The following is a 17,052-nucleotide window of genomic DNA, read 5'->3' as shown; positions in this document are numbered from 1 at the left end:
TTGTAAATCAACTGTGCTTCAATAAAAAATTAAAAAAACTAAAACAAGAGAAATAGATTCTATATTGATTATAAATAAAATAAAAGCTTTAATATATATATATAGCACTAGTAGATTCCCTACTACTGCTGCTGCTGCTGCTAAGTCGCTTCAGTCATGTCCAACTCTGTGCGACCCCATAGATGGAAGCCCACCAGGCTCCCCTGTCCCTGGGATTCTCCAGGCAAGAACACTGGAGTGGGTTGCCATTTCCTTCTCCAATGCATGAAAGTGAAAAGTGAAAGTGAAGTCGCTCAGTCGTGTCCAACTCTTCACGACCCCCTGGACTGTAGCCTACCAGGCTCCTCCGTCCATGGGATTTTCCAGGCAAGAGTACTGGAGTAGGTTACCATTGCCTTCTCCAAGTAGATTCCCTGGGGATAGCCAAACCAACATAAGGACTTCAAAAATTTATTTCCAGTTTCTTTAGCAATGAAAGGTGATGATTATTGTAACTTATGGTAACTGTTTAATACATGAATTGCTCAGAGGCCTCATAGGATAGCAAGAATCTGAAGTTAAGTCTTACTCCAGCTTTGGACTAAGCCTTATCTGTTAATCTCTTGTGTCAGTGCAGGGTTGTTATAACAACTCTAAATGGCTTAAATCTTAAGTCAATAATACTAGTTTCTTTGCCTTATGTTTTGAAGGTATTAATATTAGAACCAACCAAAATCTATCAACCTTCGTATTTGTCTATCAACAATGAAGTTGAGGAAAAGACAATATCTATTTGGCACGTGCTTCCTGATGACAAGGTAAATTGTGCAGTTATTAAGACAAGAGCATTAGTAGTGAAAGATTTTGTACCTTCTGACATTTATATATTCCAGCAAATGTCTGTGTTAGTCTAGAAGAAATAGCTTCCTGTGTATTTATTTTTACATAAATGTATTTGGTAATATAAAATTTGTTAAATTTTGGTTATGGATTTCAGTCAATAAAGTATAATTCTGCTGTTTGGATTTTTATTATAGATGGCATAGCCATCCAAAGGGCACTCAAAATGGCACCATTTTTAAAAAAATAATAATTTTATTTATTTATTTATTTTTGACAGCAGTTACTTGGGAGGTTGTTGGTGTTATATTAGGGAATTGTGATATTGCAGTTTATAGTAAATATGTTTTTGATCTGGCCCCTATTTCTGGCACAGAGTTCCTAAAACCCTTGGAATATCCTGAATGCTGAGAGTCATAAAGATGACTTTTGTTATGTTACTGAGGTAGTACCCCGAAAACACCTAAGGATGGGGCCTGGTTGCCAGGGGAACCAACCAGGAGTTTGGAGGATTGGAACTTTCATTCCCATATCCTGATCTCTGGGAGGGGAGGAGGGCTGGAGGTTGAATCATTGACCAATGACCAATGATTTAATCAAACATGCCTATGTAATGAAGCCTCCAGAAAAACCCAAAAGGATGGGGTTCAGAGAACTTCTGGGTTGGTGAATACTTGGGGATGTGGAAAGAAGGGTGTATGTGGAGAAGACATGAAAGCTCCAAGACTTTCTCCATACCTTGCCCTGTGCACCTCTTCCATCTGATTGTTTCTTAATCATATCCATGTATCATAAGCTGGTAATCAAGTAAGTAAAATGTTTCTCTGAGTTCTATGAGCTGCTCTAGTAAATTAATTGAACCCAAGGAAGGGATCCTTGGAACCTCCAATCTGTACTCCACTTGGAGTCAAGCCATGATGACAAAATTGACCATAACTAATATAACTACCTATAGACATCTTATTAACCTTGTTTTTATAAAGTGCAGTGTTTTCTTTGTGCTGTGCTTAGTTGCTTAGTCATGTCCTCTTTGCGACCCCATGGACTGGAGCCCACCAGGCTCCTCTGTCTATGGGGATTTTCCAGGGAAGAATACTAGTGTGGCTTGCTGTGCCCTCCTCCAGGGGATCTTCCCAACCCAGGGATTGAACCCAGGTCTCCATTACCAACTCGATGGACATGAGTTTGAGTAAATTCCAGGAGTTGGCAATGGACAGGGAAGCCTGGCATGCTGCAGTCCATGGGGTCGCAAAGAGTCGGACACGACTGAACAACTGAACTGAACTGAACTCCTGCATTGCAGGCAGTGTGAAGTGTTTTCTTTACATTGTTTTAAAGTATGTGCATACATGTTCTCATAAGCAGAAATAGAGTAGTCATCCAGTTGAAACTACAAAATCTAAGGTTAGAGACATGAAAATTGTTATCTGGGAAAGGAGATTTTCAGAAGCTTGATTAGAAAGAGCAGGGTTATACAAGGACATGTAGAAACAGAACAGACCAGGGCTGAAGGAATGAGCGATTAGCACGTCCCAAAGAATGAGTAGAGAGCCAGAAGTTATTTGGAAGACAGAAAAAGAACAGAAAGTAAGCCAGGAATTTTTGGAAAATGAATACTATTTCCAGTTGTCACTATTTTTCTTTTTCTGGGGGTTCTGTGTTCAATACAGTTAGCCTTGTGTTGATTCTTTTATGTTTGTGACAACTGTAGAGACAATTTTTATGTTATGCTAAGAAATAAATATATTAGGATATAAATCAGTGCCTTAAGTAGTTATAGACGCAGGCTGTAAATTGTCCTGCTTCCGTTTTTGCTATATTTTGATCAAGAAATATTACATTTGCCTTGTCCTCACTGCTTATTACCTTCAGTGTTAAAAATGTCCCTTATTAATAATTTAAACTTTTTAAAAATTGATCTGTTTCCATTTTAAATTGATGTCAATTTGTTATTCTATACATAAGTGTGTGTATTCATTATCCCTAGTTCTATCCATAGAGTGTTCATTACCACTGCCATTTTGTCTATTGTTTTCAATAGAAGTGATACAATTGGCATGAGGACAAGCAATGAAGATTACTTTGTTATTATTTTACTAGTTTTAAGCAACTGTAATAACTATAATTAAATAACAGATAAGCAACAGGTTTAATAGGTTTTAATGTTAAATAGGAAGTAGATTTTTCTTGGAAGGGTGTCATAAAATGTTTAAATTTTTCCTTCTAAAAATAGAACAACATAGTGTTGCTTTTTGTTGATTATATTTATTCCTTTACTCCTCCCAGTATTTTCATTCTAAACTATGGGGTAAATGGTTATATGAGCTAGTGTATACTTTATATTGCTACTTTCAAAACTTTAAGATCATTATACCAAGTCCCAAGAGTTCAGGGACTCTGTGGTCAGGGGCAAATTAATTGAAGTCCCAGTCTTTTAACAGTTCTCCCTGGTTGCTGCTTTAAAAGGTTAATGCTTGAAGAAAGTCTGCATGTATGTGTACATGAAAGAAAAACCTAGATTGTGGAAGAGAGAAATTATTTGCAAGATATTTAAAATCATTGTTATTTAGAATTCCCGTCCTTTGAAATTTGAAGCTAAGCACTCCTGGCCTATCTGGTGCAGGGTCCTAGTGGAGAGCTAAGTGTCACCCCACTTTCTGCAGTCCAGTTCCAACCAGTGGCCACTCAGAGGAGACCCAGGAAATGTATTAGGGGGATGTATTTACCCTAGGTTCTATATTTTTGATAATATGATGCTCTCACCCATCAAGGAAGTTTTTTACTACAAAACTCCCAACTAAAAATGGCTTAAATAATAAGGAAACATTGTCTCATATTACAGGAGCTTCTGAGGTGGATCACTGGGGGCTACTTTCAGTGGCTTAGCAGTGTCAGATTTCTGGTTGGCTTCTCTATGTGCTCTTGTTTTTCCTCTCATGGTCTTCAATAGCAGCAGCGAGCATCACTCCATACAGACAGCATGCAAAAAAGGTCAGGGCCTTTCCCTGGGACCAAAAGTTGCATCATGTGTCCATGCCTAAACCAGTCACCAGCAAGGGAAATGGGTTTACCATGGCTAATTTAGAGAATCTGTTTCACCATCTCTAAACACTGCCACCTGCACTTGCCCAACACACACTTTTTCTTAGCAAAGATGGAAGGGAATGGCTGTCACCTGGGGAACCAACAGTGTCTGCCACAGTAGAATTGCTGCCATGCTAAAAAAAGAAAAAATTTACTCAGTCGTGTCCCATCTTGCGACCCCGTGGACCCTGCAGTCCATGGAGTTCTCCAGGCCAGAATACTGGAGTGAGTAGCCTTACCCTTCTCCAGGGAATCTTCCCAACCCAGGGATCGAGCCCAGGTCCCCACATTGTGGGCGGATTCTTTACCAGCTGATCCCCCAGGGAAGCTGCCATGTTAGTTCAGTATTTGTCTTCAGCCTTGCCCTAGCTGGGGCACAGGATCTGAGGCTAACCATTTCCAAGAAAATGGTGCTTGTGCAGATTAGGTTGAGTGTTGGTTTGGGGCTTTGGGGAATTCATTGTCACTCCAGCACTGCCTCTGCTCTGCCCTTTTCCCCAGACTCCCAGAGGAGCCAGGAAATGTTTACCTTACCTGTTGGCTTTATGGCTCACCAGCACCTCTGTGTGGTGAGTCCCAGTAGCAAGGGAGGTGAGGAGAGAGGACTCCTCATCCCACATCACTCCCATCTTGGGCCCTGGGCTTTGCACCACTGAAATGGAACATTCCCTGGCAGCACTCACAGCCTTCCAGGAACCTAACATTCTGGAAATGCTCTACTTCTTTCCTACAAAACTAGCCCAGGCAATCTGGGAAATCTCTCTTTGGCCGCTCCCAGAACGGGGCTGATGGAGGATAGATTTTACCAGAGCTGCCTGGCCAGTGTTCATCAGTCACTGTTCCATCGCAGGTTGACACTCCGCTCAGCTGGCTCTGCACTGAGCGCCCCCATCGTGATCCAGGACTTGGCCTTAGAAAGCAGCTCAGTTGCAGGCTCTGAGGATAAGGCTGCATTGTGTGCAAGGAGTGTGCAGGTAACAGCTGCAGCTCTTGGCTCACATATTTTTAGAAGGTCACCTGAGGCCAACAGGATTTAGAAGCCACTTTCCAAATTACCAGCTGAAGCTACAGGCTGCTATTTTAATTTAAGTCCCTCTGTACTCTGGTTAAGAAAGCTGAGTTCCAGGAGTACCTTACTGTGGTCTTCTCCCTCTCTGGGCCTCACCTACCGCAGCATTTGCTCTGTGTTAACTCAGGTCACATCCCCGTTACCTGACTGATGTGCACTGAAAGTAGTTTTCTAGTAAATCAGCTCTGAGTTTGAGAGGATCTGTTTTTAAGATGCATGGTCCTAGCAGAGGACTAGGTGTTGTGGAGATGAATTGTGGCTCTTCCAGTTGCTTTGGCCCAAAGGAAGGTTCTGGACCACCTCAGAGTCCCAGGCGTCCTTACTCACTTCACTAGCCCAGCCAAGCCCTCAGCCTCCGGCAGTATTTTAAGTGGGTGGATAAGAGCTTGTTTCTCTGGTTCTTTTACATTTACAGAATTAAACTGCAGTCAGAATTGACTACAATAGAAGACTTGATCAGTTTAGACACATTTATTAACTGCTTTATTTCCATAAAAATATTTATGTTCTTACTTCTATATTGTTGACAATAATATTTTTATAGGGAATATAAAATATTTTATATTTGTATAGGGAATGCCCTCTATCTTGTCATTTATTTAATTTTGATACATATGAATTTAATACTGATTTTAACTCAGCTTTAGTAATAAACTTAAGAAATAAATTCCCACATTTAATTTTCATCTTGGCCCTGCAAATCATTCATGCTTATCAAGTGGTCATCAAATTTCTTATGTTCAAACTTTATTAGCATATTGAATTTTGCATAAATTAGGTCACACTCTATAGCAACGATGAACACTGTATACATGTGTCTTTACACATAAATGGGCTTCCCTGGTGGTTCAGACTGTAAAGAACCTGCCTGCAATGTGGGAGACCTGGGTTTGATTCCTGGGTTGGGAAGATCCCCTGGAGGAAGGCATGGCTACCCACTCCACTGTTCTGGCCTAGAGAATTCCATGGACAGAGGGGCCTGGTGGGCTAAGTCTATGGGGCTGCAGAGTCAGACATGACTGAGCAACTGAGCACATGCATACACATACCTACTTGCTGTACTATTTTCTGAAGAAATAGAAGCACCATTTTAGTTAGAAAGTATAACTAAAGATAATTCAGAAGTAATTATCTTTAAAATCTTGCAGAGATTTTATTCAAATTAATTGTTTTTCTTTCTCAGAAAAGAAATATCACTCAGCTGTAGTAATTAAATTACTTTGATCAGGGGTTTCTTACTCTAAAGATGAAGGCACAGCAGTTAATAGGTTAATCTGCTAAAAATCAAGTTTTAGAATTTAATGAGACTAATTCTCCTAGATTCTCTTGGAAGCTGTTTTATTGGAGTACAGAAATTATTAAGTAGAGTAAACATCACCCTTGTGGCTTGGGAATGAACTACGGTTTCCATCTACATAGTTTGTCCTTGCAGAATTACGGGCTAGGAAAATTTACTCTGAGTATATTATTAACAATTAAATTACTGTTATGTTATTTCCATTTGGATGACTCAGCCTTTGTTGTTGTTCTTCCCTTGTGTTCTAGAAAGGTATACATGAGTGGAATTTTAGTGCTTCTTCTGTCAGGGGTGTGAGGTAAGTCTCCTTGGTTTTGTTTACTTAGAAAACATTTTTCTAGAACCTGAATGTCTTGGATAGGACTTGTAGTCATGATTTAAAAATGCAAAGAACTTCAAGCACTCTCCTGTTGATGAAAATGCTCAGCCTTCTTCAGACTCACTATCTTCATTACAAAAAGATTTGCAACAAAAGCTTCATGGACTCTGTACTTGTCACCTACTTAAAATACGGTGACTGAGAGATAAGTGTGATTGTAGACCAGAGTCAAGGTAAGGATAGAAGGGAGCTGTTGGAGGTCCTCTCCAGCTGGGGGAGCTGATGGTTTATGTTAGAGGCTGATTTTTCTGGGGTTTCTTGGTATACCAGGAACTACTTTCTCTTTAGATGTACTGAAAACACATGTACTATCTACTGGATTGGGTCCTCTAGCTAATACTAATGGAGAAGGCAATGGCACCCCACTCCAGTACTCTTGCCTGGAAAATCCCATGGATGGAGGAGACTGGTAGGCTGCAGTCCATGGGATCGCTAAGAGTTGGACACAACTGAGCAACTTCACTTTCTCTTTTCACTTTCATGCATTGGAGAAGGAAATGGCAACCCACTCCAGTGTTCTTGCCTGGAGAATCCCAGGGACGGGGGAGCCTGGTGGGCTTCCATCTATGAGGTCGCACAGAGTCGGACACGACTGAAGCGACTTAGCAGCAGCAGCAGCTAGTAGTAACATGGTAAGATTATGGAAATTCATTTTTTAATGACTTTTCCTGAGATCTCTGTTCATCACATGTTCTTGAGGTTACAGTGGCTTCCTTCAGTTTGGACATTGCCATCATAATGCCCATGCCTGGCATTTAGAAATGAGACTTTTTCAGAGTCAAGAGCCCCTGGTTAAGTGTTTACAGAAGTTTATGAGAAACCAACTCTTGCCCATTTCAAACCAAATTAGTTGCATTTACTTCTGTTTGTCCCGTATAAATAAAAATGAGAAAAGCCAGATTCCTGCAGACCTGTTATGCAATACTTTGTTGCTTTTGGCATAATGGTAATTGGTTTTGTTGGAGCATGAACTGGTGGAGTTGTCTGAGTCACTGATAATTGGAGTTTGCCTGGCAAAACCACCTGTTACCTTGTGAATGATGTGAACAGAAACAGGCCAGACTGACTCATTATATATCTTTCCAGTCCATGCCTTCTCAGATAAAGCATTACTCTCCTAATATTTAATTTTTAAGACCAGACACTATTTATTGCTGCCTTTTTTAAGCCATCTATCTAGAAAAGTATGGTACGTATAAATTTCTCTTTGTCATATTTATTTTCCAATGAGTTAATTTTCTCTAATGAGGTATGGCATCGGTCCACAGCCTTTGTTGTGACTGACGATATCAACGTGGAATGATTATTTGTGGCTACTGCCGGTTTGTGTGTTGAGAAACTTGAGTTCCAGTGTGTGACTTCAAAGAGATCTAACTTTTCTTGGCCTCCTCCTCTATAAATAGAAGACAAACTATAGAAAAAAATCCAGCTGTCAGCAGTTTATCTTGCATCAGCTCATTTGGCATTTATTGAATGCCAGTTATTTGTCAAATGTTGAGTCCTGTTCTGCTAAGGATACAAAAATGACTAAGACCTGAACTCTTCCCTTGAAGCACTCACAACTTAGCAGGGCAATAGACATTTAATAACTAATGACAGTACAGTGTGAAATTAGCAGAAGTATGTTCAAAGACCAGAGAGACAAGAGGAAATCTTTCTGTTTCAGGTAGAAGTATCAAACTGAGATGGAGTAAGGTCTAAGCTGGGCCTTAAATGGTGAATAGAATTGCTGCAAGAAGTGAAAAATGATGTGCATTCCAAATGGAAGGAACAGCAGATGCAAAGGCATAAAATAGGGATTGGAGAACAACAGCCCACAGACCAAATATGACCTGCTGCCTGTTTTTGTAAATAAAGTTTTATTGGAACTCAGCCATATTTATTCATTGTTTATTGCCTAAGGCTGCTCCAACAGCAAAACTGAGTAGTTTGGCCTACAAAGCTTGATATATTTACTCTCTGGCTCATTACAGAAAATATTTGCCAACCCTTGGCGTAAAAAGGAACATGGCCTGACTGTAAACTCAAAATTGTTTCAATTGCTGTAAACTAAACAACTTGCTGAGTCCAAACCAAGTGCTATTTCATATTTCTTCACTCCTCTCTACTGTCTGCAATAATGAGCTGCTTTTCCTGCCTCCACGCATTGCCTTCCTAGCTTTGGGAGAATTTTATTGTTCGACAGATCTTACAGAACCAGAATCATTGGGTCTGTAAGCCAGTTGATATGTGTGCTTTTCTTCCCAGCGCACAATTCAGTGCTACAGCAGCCCAGACCTGTTCCCCACACTGAGTTGTAGGACTCGTATGTTATGTGCCTGCAACACCCTGAGCAGCCTTCTCTGTAGATACAAGTAGGAAGACAATTCTCAGAATATTAAATAATTTTAGTACTGTGGTACAAGGAGTGTCACTTTTGAAGTGCTATTTATAACCTTTGGGTATAAACAGCATTGATATCATACTTGGGACTGAATATAAAAAGCATTCCTTTTTCATCACAATTCATGGAAGGTATTGAGATTACTGTGAATAATTCTCTTTTGTTTGTTTCAGTATTTCTAAATTTGAAGAACGATGCTGTTTTCTGTATGTGCTTCACAATTCTGACGATTTCCAAATCTATTTCTGTACAGAACTTCACTGTAAAAAGTACGTATTAGTCATTGTGGATGCGTGAAAAAGACTGTTCTTACCTGATCATTATTTTTAATTAGTGAATGAACATGTAGCTCCTGTAGAGAATTCATGGCCATGTGCTTATATAAATATTTCATTTGGGTTGGTATTTTTTAATTATGTAGCTTGTTTAACTGAGAAATTTAGGACCTCTCTTTAATAAATCAACCTTTTTCTTAGTCATAACTTACTTTGCCACAGACAAAACTTGAACCAAATTTACCAGTTAATTGCCAAGTCTTAGGTCTCATTTTTAAAGAGCTCATGTATTCTATGATTACCAAAATTTTCCTTCTTGAATGAAATTATCACCATTATCTACAACAATGACTCCTAACTCTGGTTCATATTAGAGTCAACTGGTGGGCTCTAGAAAGTGCTTGAGCTGTACCCTGGACTAATTATATTGGACTTTTAGGTGGAGGAACAAATTGAGTTAAAAACCAGTGATCTAATTTACACCGATAAAAGATAATCCAAAAATCCATGAACTGCTTTGTATGTTTCTGTTAACCACCCTGGGTATATTTCTCTGGGGTTAATAACTGAGTTCTTCTCGGTCCCTAATTGTGGGGACCTGTAGAAATGAGTGGGTCTTCCAAGGTGGCTCAGCAGTACAGGATCCACCTGGCAAGCAGGAAATGTGGGTTTGATACCTGGGTCAGGAAGATGCCCAGAAGAAGGAAATGGCAACCCACTCCAGGATCCTTGCCTGGGAAATCCCATGGACAGAGGAGCCTGACTGGCTACAGTCCATGGTGTCACAAAGAGCTGGATATGACTTAGCAACTAAACAACAAGAGGAAGTGAGTTATAGTTGGGACACCAAAGTGTAGTAAAAGCCAGCTTGGACTTAAAATTTTGTTGGGGGTTATTCTTATTCAAATAATTACTATTTGACCCCATTATAAATGATTGATATACTAGCTACAACATACAGTCAGTCTTTTTATCTTGGCACCAAAAATTTGTATGCTTAATTTATGATTCTTAGCTAAAGTTTTATCTTTAAAAGGCAGTGCCAAAGAATGTTCAGTTCAGTTCAGTCGCTCAGTCATGTCCAACTCTTTGCGACCCCATGAATCGCACCATGCCAGGCCTCCCTGTCCATCACCAGCTCCTGGAGTTCACTCAGACTCGCATCCATCAAGTCAGTGATGCCATCCAGCCATCTCATCCTCTGTCGTCCCCTTCTTCTCCTGCCCCCAATCCCTCCCAGCATCAAAGTCTTTTCCAGTGAGTCAGCTCTTCGCACGAGGTGGCCAGAGTACTGGAGTTTCAGCGTTAGCATCATTCCTCCCAAAGAAATCCCAGGGTTGATTTCCTTCAGAATGGACTGGTTGGATCTCCTTGCAGTCCAAGGGACTCTCAAGAGTCTTCTCCAACAGCACAGTTCAAAAGCATCAACTCTTTGGCGCTCAGCCTTCTTCACAGTCCAACTCTCATATCCATACATGACTACTGGAAAAACCATAGCCTTGACTAGACGGACCTTAGTCGGCAAGTAATATCTCTGCTTTTGAATATGCTATCTAGGTTGGTCATAACTTTCCTTCCAAGGAGTAAGCGTCTTTTAATTTCATGGCTGTAATGACCATCTGCAATGATTTTGGAGCCCAAAAAAATAAAGTCTGACACTGTTTCCACTGTTTCTCCATCTATTTCCCATGGAGTGATGGGACCGGATGCCATGATCTTCGTTTTCTGAATGTTGAGCTTTAAGCCAACTTTTTCACTCTCCTCTTTCACTTTCATCAAGAAGCTTTTTAGTTCTTCTTCACTTTCTGCCATAAGGGTGGTGTCATCTGCATATCTGAGGTTGTTGATATTTCTCCCAGAAATCTTGATTCCAGCTTGTGTTTCTTCCAGTCCAGCATTTCTCATAATGTACTCTGCATAGAAGTTAAATAAGCAAGGTGACAATATACAGCCTTGACACACTCCTTTTCCTATTTGGAACCAGTCTGTTCCATGTCCAGTTCTAACTGTTGCTTCCTGGACTGCATACAGATTTCTCGAGAGGCAGGTTAGGTGGTCTGGTATTCCCATCTCTTTCAGAATTTTCCAGTTTATTGTGATCCACACAGTCAAAGGCTTTGGCATAGTCAATAAAGCAGAAATAGATGTTTTTCTGGAACTCTCTTGCTTTTTCCATGATCCAGCAGATGTTGGCAATTTGATCTCTGGTTCCTCTCCCTTTTCTAAAACCAGCTTGAACATCTGGAAGTTCACGGTTCACATATTGCTGAAGCCTGGCTTGGAGAATTTTGAGCATTACTTTCAAACTACCGCAAATTGCACTCATCTCACATGCTGCCTCTTGAGAAACCTGTATGCAGGTCAGGAAGCAACAGTTAGAACTGGACATGGAACAACAGGCTGGTTCCAAATAGGAAAAGGAGTAAGTCAAGGCTGTATATTGTCACCCTCCTTATTTAACTTATATGCAGAGTACCTCATGAGAAATGCTGGGCTGGAAGAAGCCCAAGCTGGAATCAAGATGGCCAGGAGAAATATCAATAACCTCAGATATGCAGATGACACCACCTTTATGGCAGAAAGTGAAGAAGAACTAAAAAGCCTCTTGATGAAAGTGAAAGAGGAGAGTGAAAAAGTTGGCTTAAAGCTCAACATTCAGAAAACTAAGATCATGGCATCTGGTCCCATCACTTCATGGGACACAGATGGGGAACAGTGTCAGACTTTATTTTTGGGGGCTCCAAAATCACTGCAGATGGTGACTGCAGCCATGAAATTAAAAGACACTTACTCCTTGGAAGGAAAGTTATGACCAACCTAGATGGCATATTGAAAAGCAGAGACATTACTTTGCCAACAAAGGTCTGTCTAGTCAAAGCTATGGTTTTTCCAGTGGTCATGTATGGATGTGAGAGTTGGACTGTGAAGAAAGCTGAACCTCGAAGAATTGATTCTTTTGACCTGTGGTGTTGGAGAAGACTCTTGAGAGTCCCTTGGACTGCAAAGAGATCCAACCAGTCTATTCTAAAGGAGATCAGTCCTGGGTGTTCATTGGAAGGACTGATGCTGAAGCTGAAACTCCAATACTATGGCCACCTCATGTGAAGAGTTGACTCATTGGAAAAGACTCTGATGCTGGGAGGGATTGGGGGCAGGAGGAGAAGGGGATGACAGAGGATGAGATGGCTGGATGGCATCACCAACTCGATGGACATGAGTTTGAGTGAACTCTGGGAACCGATGATGGACAGGGAGGCCTGGTGTGCTGTGATTCATGGGGTTGCAAAGAGCCAGACACGACTGAGTGATTGAACTGAACTGAATGTATAGTAAAAAAAACTTAGAAATAAGAATTCCTAGCACATATATGGTTGCCTTTTCTACTTACACTTGAATTCTCAAGGCTATTTATTTATTTCAATGATAATTATAGCTACGATTTGTGGAGTACTATATAAATCTTATAGGCCTATATCTATTTTAATCTTCAAATAAACTTTATTAGGTGGGTAATATTAATAGTTTTGTTCAAAAGAGTTAAAGAAAAAAGTAGAGTCTAGGAGAGTTTATGCTTTTGAACTGTGGTATTAGAGAAGACTCTTGAGAGTCTCTTGGACTGCAAGGAGATCAAACCAGTCAATCCTAAAGGAAACCAGTCCTGAATATTCATTGGAAGGACTGACACTGAAGATGAAGCTCCAATAATTTGGCCACCTGATTCAAAGAGCTGAAAGATTGAGGGCAGGAGGCGAAGGGGACAACAGAGAATGAGGTGGCTGGATGGCATCACCAACCTGAGGGACGTGAGTTTGAGCAAGCTCCGGGAGTTGGTGATGGACAGGGAAGCCTGGTGTGCTGCAGTCCATGGGGTTACAAAGAGTCAAAGGTGACTGAGCAACTGAACTGAACTGGAGAGTTTAACTAGCCTAAAATCATATATAGCCAAAAAGCATAAAATTTGAGATTTGAACGGGGCACATGCAACTCTGGAATCCAAGCATCTAAAAATTACCGGTGCTCCCATCCCACCAGAAGTGTTATTTTCTACTTAGAATGTTCATGTTAGAAAATTTTGTGTGAGTAGCTGATGGAAATCTTTACCCCAGATCTTTAGAATTTGTTTAGGTCTTTCATGTTCTTCTTCCTTTTGGTTAAATTTACTTGTGTCTTTAACTCATCAAGATATGTCATCCTCATCAGAGCATACTGTCATTCTAATCAGATTTGGGATCTTTTTTCTCCATATCATTAACCTCCAAGAAATGTACGTATAGAGAAAGGAAGAGTGAAGAACTTAGTGTCACAAGCAAACTCCAGAGAGAGGCTCCCAACTCTAAAATGGACATTGTCAGGGACCTCCCTGGTGGTGCAGTGGTTAAGATGCTGCACTTCCACCATAGCGGGTGTGAGTTCCACCCCTGGTCAGGGAACTAAGATCCCACATGCCACACAGCCAAAATGTAAAATTAATTAATTAAAGAAGGTCCCTGGGTGCTGTTCTCCTGGGCACTGAGTCCTTTGTCCTTTAGTGCATGTGTTAAAAAACAAAACAAAATGGACATTACCGATTTTGCTCATTGTCATATTTCCAAAGGCCAGAAGAGTGTTTTATTCCATCAGACACTCAATGGTATTTGTTGGATGGATAGATTTAAAAAAAAAAAAAAAGCACTGTATAAGAAAAGAATTTTTTTCCTTCCTGTGTAGGGAAAACCCCAGTTCTTCCCTACTATGTTTCTTTTCTGTGTGTCTCCTTTATTCCTCACAAAACACCTCATTTCTGATATTTCTTGTCCCCAGATGTGTGGAGATTTTCCCCACAATTCTTTGTGACCCCTGCAATTGAACTCAGTCGACCTGGAGGTAGAGTGAGATCCCATAGGCTAGGGGCTCAGGCCCATAAGACTGTTTCTTCCCTCGACTTCAGGTGCCAGCTGCAAGCCCAGGTTATCACCACCTGTGTTTCAGACAAACCAGTTATAGCTCAGAGGTCCTGGTGACACCCTTCTTGGGTTTGATTAATTTGCTAGAGAGGCTCACATAACTCAGGAAAACACTTAACGTTTACCAGATCATTAAAGGACATAATACAGATGAAGAGCCAGATGAAGTGATTTGTAAGCTGAGGTCTGGGAGGGTCCTGAGTGCAGGAGCTTCTGTTCCTGTGGAGTTGGGGTGAGTCACCCTCCCTGTGTGAATGTTTGCACCAACCTGGAAGCTCTCTGAATCCCTTACTATTGGTATTTTGTGGGCGCTTCCTCACGTGTGTGCGTGCGGGGGGTGGGGGATCAGTTGCTCATTCCTGTCCAACTCTTTGCAACCCCATGATCTGTAGCCTGCCTCTGTCCATGGGATTTTCCAGACAAGAATACTGGAGTGGGTTGCCATTTCCTCCAGGGGATCTTCCCCACCTAGGGGTCAAACCGCGTCTCCTGTATCTCCTGCATTGACAAGCGGATTCTTTACCACTGAACCGCCTGGGAAGCCCCATTCCTCAAGTAGGGATGAACAGGTAATAACTCCACTTCCAGTCTCTCTTCCACCTATGAAGGATGGGAGGTAGGATTGAAAATTCCAGGCTTTTAATCATGTTTTGGTATTTCTGGTGATCACTTCCCATCCAGGAGTCAGCCAGAAGCCCACCTAGAATCGCCTCATTAGAGCAAAAGATGCTCCTGTTTCTCTATCACTTAGGAACTTATGAAGGTTTTAGGAGCCCTGTATCAGGGATGAGGTCTAAGACAAATATTAGAATACAAGATGCTCCTCGTACTCTTATCACGCAGAAAATTACAAGGATTTTAGGGTCTCTGTGCCCAGGACCTGGGGCAGAGGCCAGTATATTTATTTTCTATGCTTTCATAGGTATAGAGATAACAGAAAAGTTCTGAGTTGTGGTAGGAAGCTTTTCTTGCCACACAGTAACCTGTTCTTTCCCTGGGCTGACTGTGCACCGCATGACCTACCCGTGATATCATCAGCTCCTGTTCAGAGTGCCTCCCTTACTCCACGTCTGGAGTAAAAACTGTTAGCATCCCCTCTGGAGGGACAGACTCAGCTAGTGCCCAGAGGGAAAATCTGTTTCTTGTCACAATTTTTTTTTAAGCTCTGCAATGATCTCCAGAAAACAAAACTTTACAAGAATAATTACTGAAGAAAATGTTTATCACCAAAAGAGAGGTGTCTTGTGTCACAAACGTAAAAGATAGCCATGCCTGGTTCACGTCAGTATTTTGCAGACCATGTATAGGGGACCCCACATGGATGCTGAGGTGCTCAGGCAGAAGTTTCAGGAACTGAGATCAAATGTAGCTGCCAACACTGTGTCAGAGAGTCAGCTCAGGACTTAGAGACACTACTTCAGAAGGTGGATGTTTCTGTTATGTCTATTTAAAATAATATTAATAACAGCAAAACAATAGTAGTTAATACTTAATGAAGAGTGCCCTGCCTTGAGCACTTTACAAGTCATTTTCATGTATTCCCCACTTATAGTTAAAGAATGAGTCTCAGAGAGGTGGAAGAGTGTGTCCCAAATCGTGTAAACACTCCCAATCTTGGTCTTATACACAAGTCCACATTCTTCACATTTCTCTGTCCTTGTCTAGCCTTACCATTCTGATTGTGTAAAGTATCATGTTAATATTATCTGAAGTGTTAGACATTGCCTGAAATTTCTGTCAAATTATACTAACGTGTTTTCTTTTTGGAAAACCTTATTTTTCACACTGATGCTCATACTTTATTGCCGGAATCCTCTAGATCCCAGTTTTTGCTCTGAAGTCACTTTAAAATGTGCTTGCATATATTTAACATGTTAGCTATTATGAATGACTACATACCCATTTTTTCTGTAGGTTTTTTGAAATGGTGAACACCATTACTGAAGAGAAGGGGAAAAACACAGAGGAAGGAGATTGTGAAGGTGACTCCCTGGAGGTAATTTTTACAAAATTTCTCTTGTGGCTAATTTTTTTAAGTGAACTATTTCAAGTTTTACTGAAGCAAAGGTGTGTGTGAGAGAGAGAGAGTGAGAGAGCAGGCATGTTACCTGAGTAGTGGGTGAGGAGCAGAGAGTCCAGAGTCTATAGGGTCTAGAGTCTATAAGCTGTTCCTTAATGTTAAAAACAGCTTTGAGAAACCCTTTGGTTAAAAAGGGCTGGAAAGCAAACATCAGAGAACTCTTAGGAATGCCATGTTTTTGTATCTTATAGAGAGTAACTATATTTTTATCTCTGAGGGTGTTGATAACCCTCAATGCAAGAGTCACAGTGCCCTTTGCACATTTTTCTTCTCCTCTGAGATATGCTACAATTCAGACCAGCAAAATTTGGTGAAAATTCTGAATGACAGAAGCGTTTGCAGCCCTCATTCATATGCTTACTTGGAGAATCTGAGACAATGGAAGGCAAACAAACTAAAGAGAAGAGGTGATAGCACTCACCCCACTGCTGTTCCCCCCAGTTGCCCCTTCCTTGTGCCTCCTGGGTATAGTACACTGCAGACACCCATTTTTCAACCATGTCCGTTTTCTCCATCCTGCCTGTCTGCTATATGTTGAAGAGTGTTCTACCACAGTGAGGACCAGTACTGGGGAGGTTCAAGAGTGCTGACTGTCACACTGGGGCATCTCCAGTGTCTGAAAGGTGACACTTCTCTAGACATGAAATGGGCCTCTGTTTTCTCCAAGCCCTGCCCATTTTATGACTTGGGAGAGAATTCTAAATTCAAGCAGTATTGAAATTT

The 17,052-nt window shown here is 41.0% G+C and overlaps 1 protein-coding gene across 1 annotated transcript in view; it reads left to right on the top strand.

Annotated features, from left to right (window-relative positions):
• MAP3K5 (mitogen-activated protein kinase kinase kinase 5) overlaps positions 1-17,052 on the top strand; it is a 231,163-nt gene that overhangs the window by 146,000 nt on the left and 68,111 nt on the right. Inside the window, exons 11-14 of the mRNA XM_069598470.1 lie at positions 690-797; positions 6,518-6,567; positions 9,205-9,300; positions 16,164-16,245. Coding sequence (XP_069454571.1) covers positions 690-797; positions 6,518-6,567; positions 9,205-9,300; positions 16,164-16,245 — 336 coding nt within the window. The remainder of the gene's footprint in view (positions 1-689; positions 798-6,517; positions 6,568-9,204; positions 9,301-16,163; positions 16,246-17,052) is intronic.

Source organism: Ovis canadensis, chromosome 8 (genome assembly GCF_042477335.2).
Source record: "Ovis canadensis isolate MfBH-ARS-UI-01 breed Bighorn chromosome 8, ARS-UI_OviCan_v2, whole genome shotgun sequence".
Classification (NCBI taxonomy): Eukaryota; Metazoa; Chordata; class Mammalia; order Artiodactyla; family Bovidae; genus Ovis; species Ovis canadensis.
The sequence above is the reverse complement of the archived record's forward strand: the minus strand, read 5'-3'. Positions and strand labels throughout refer to the sequence as shown.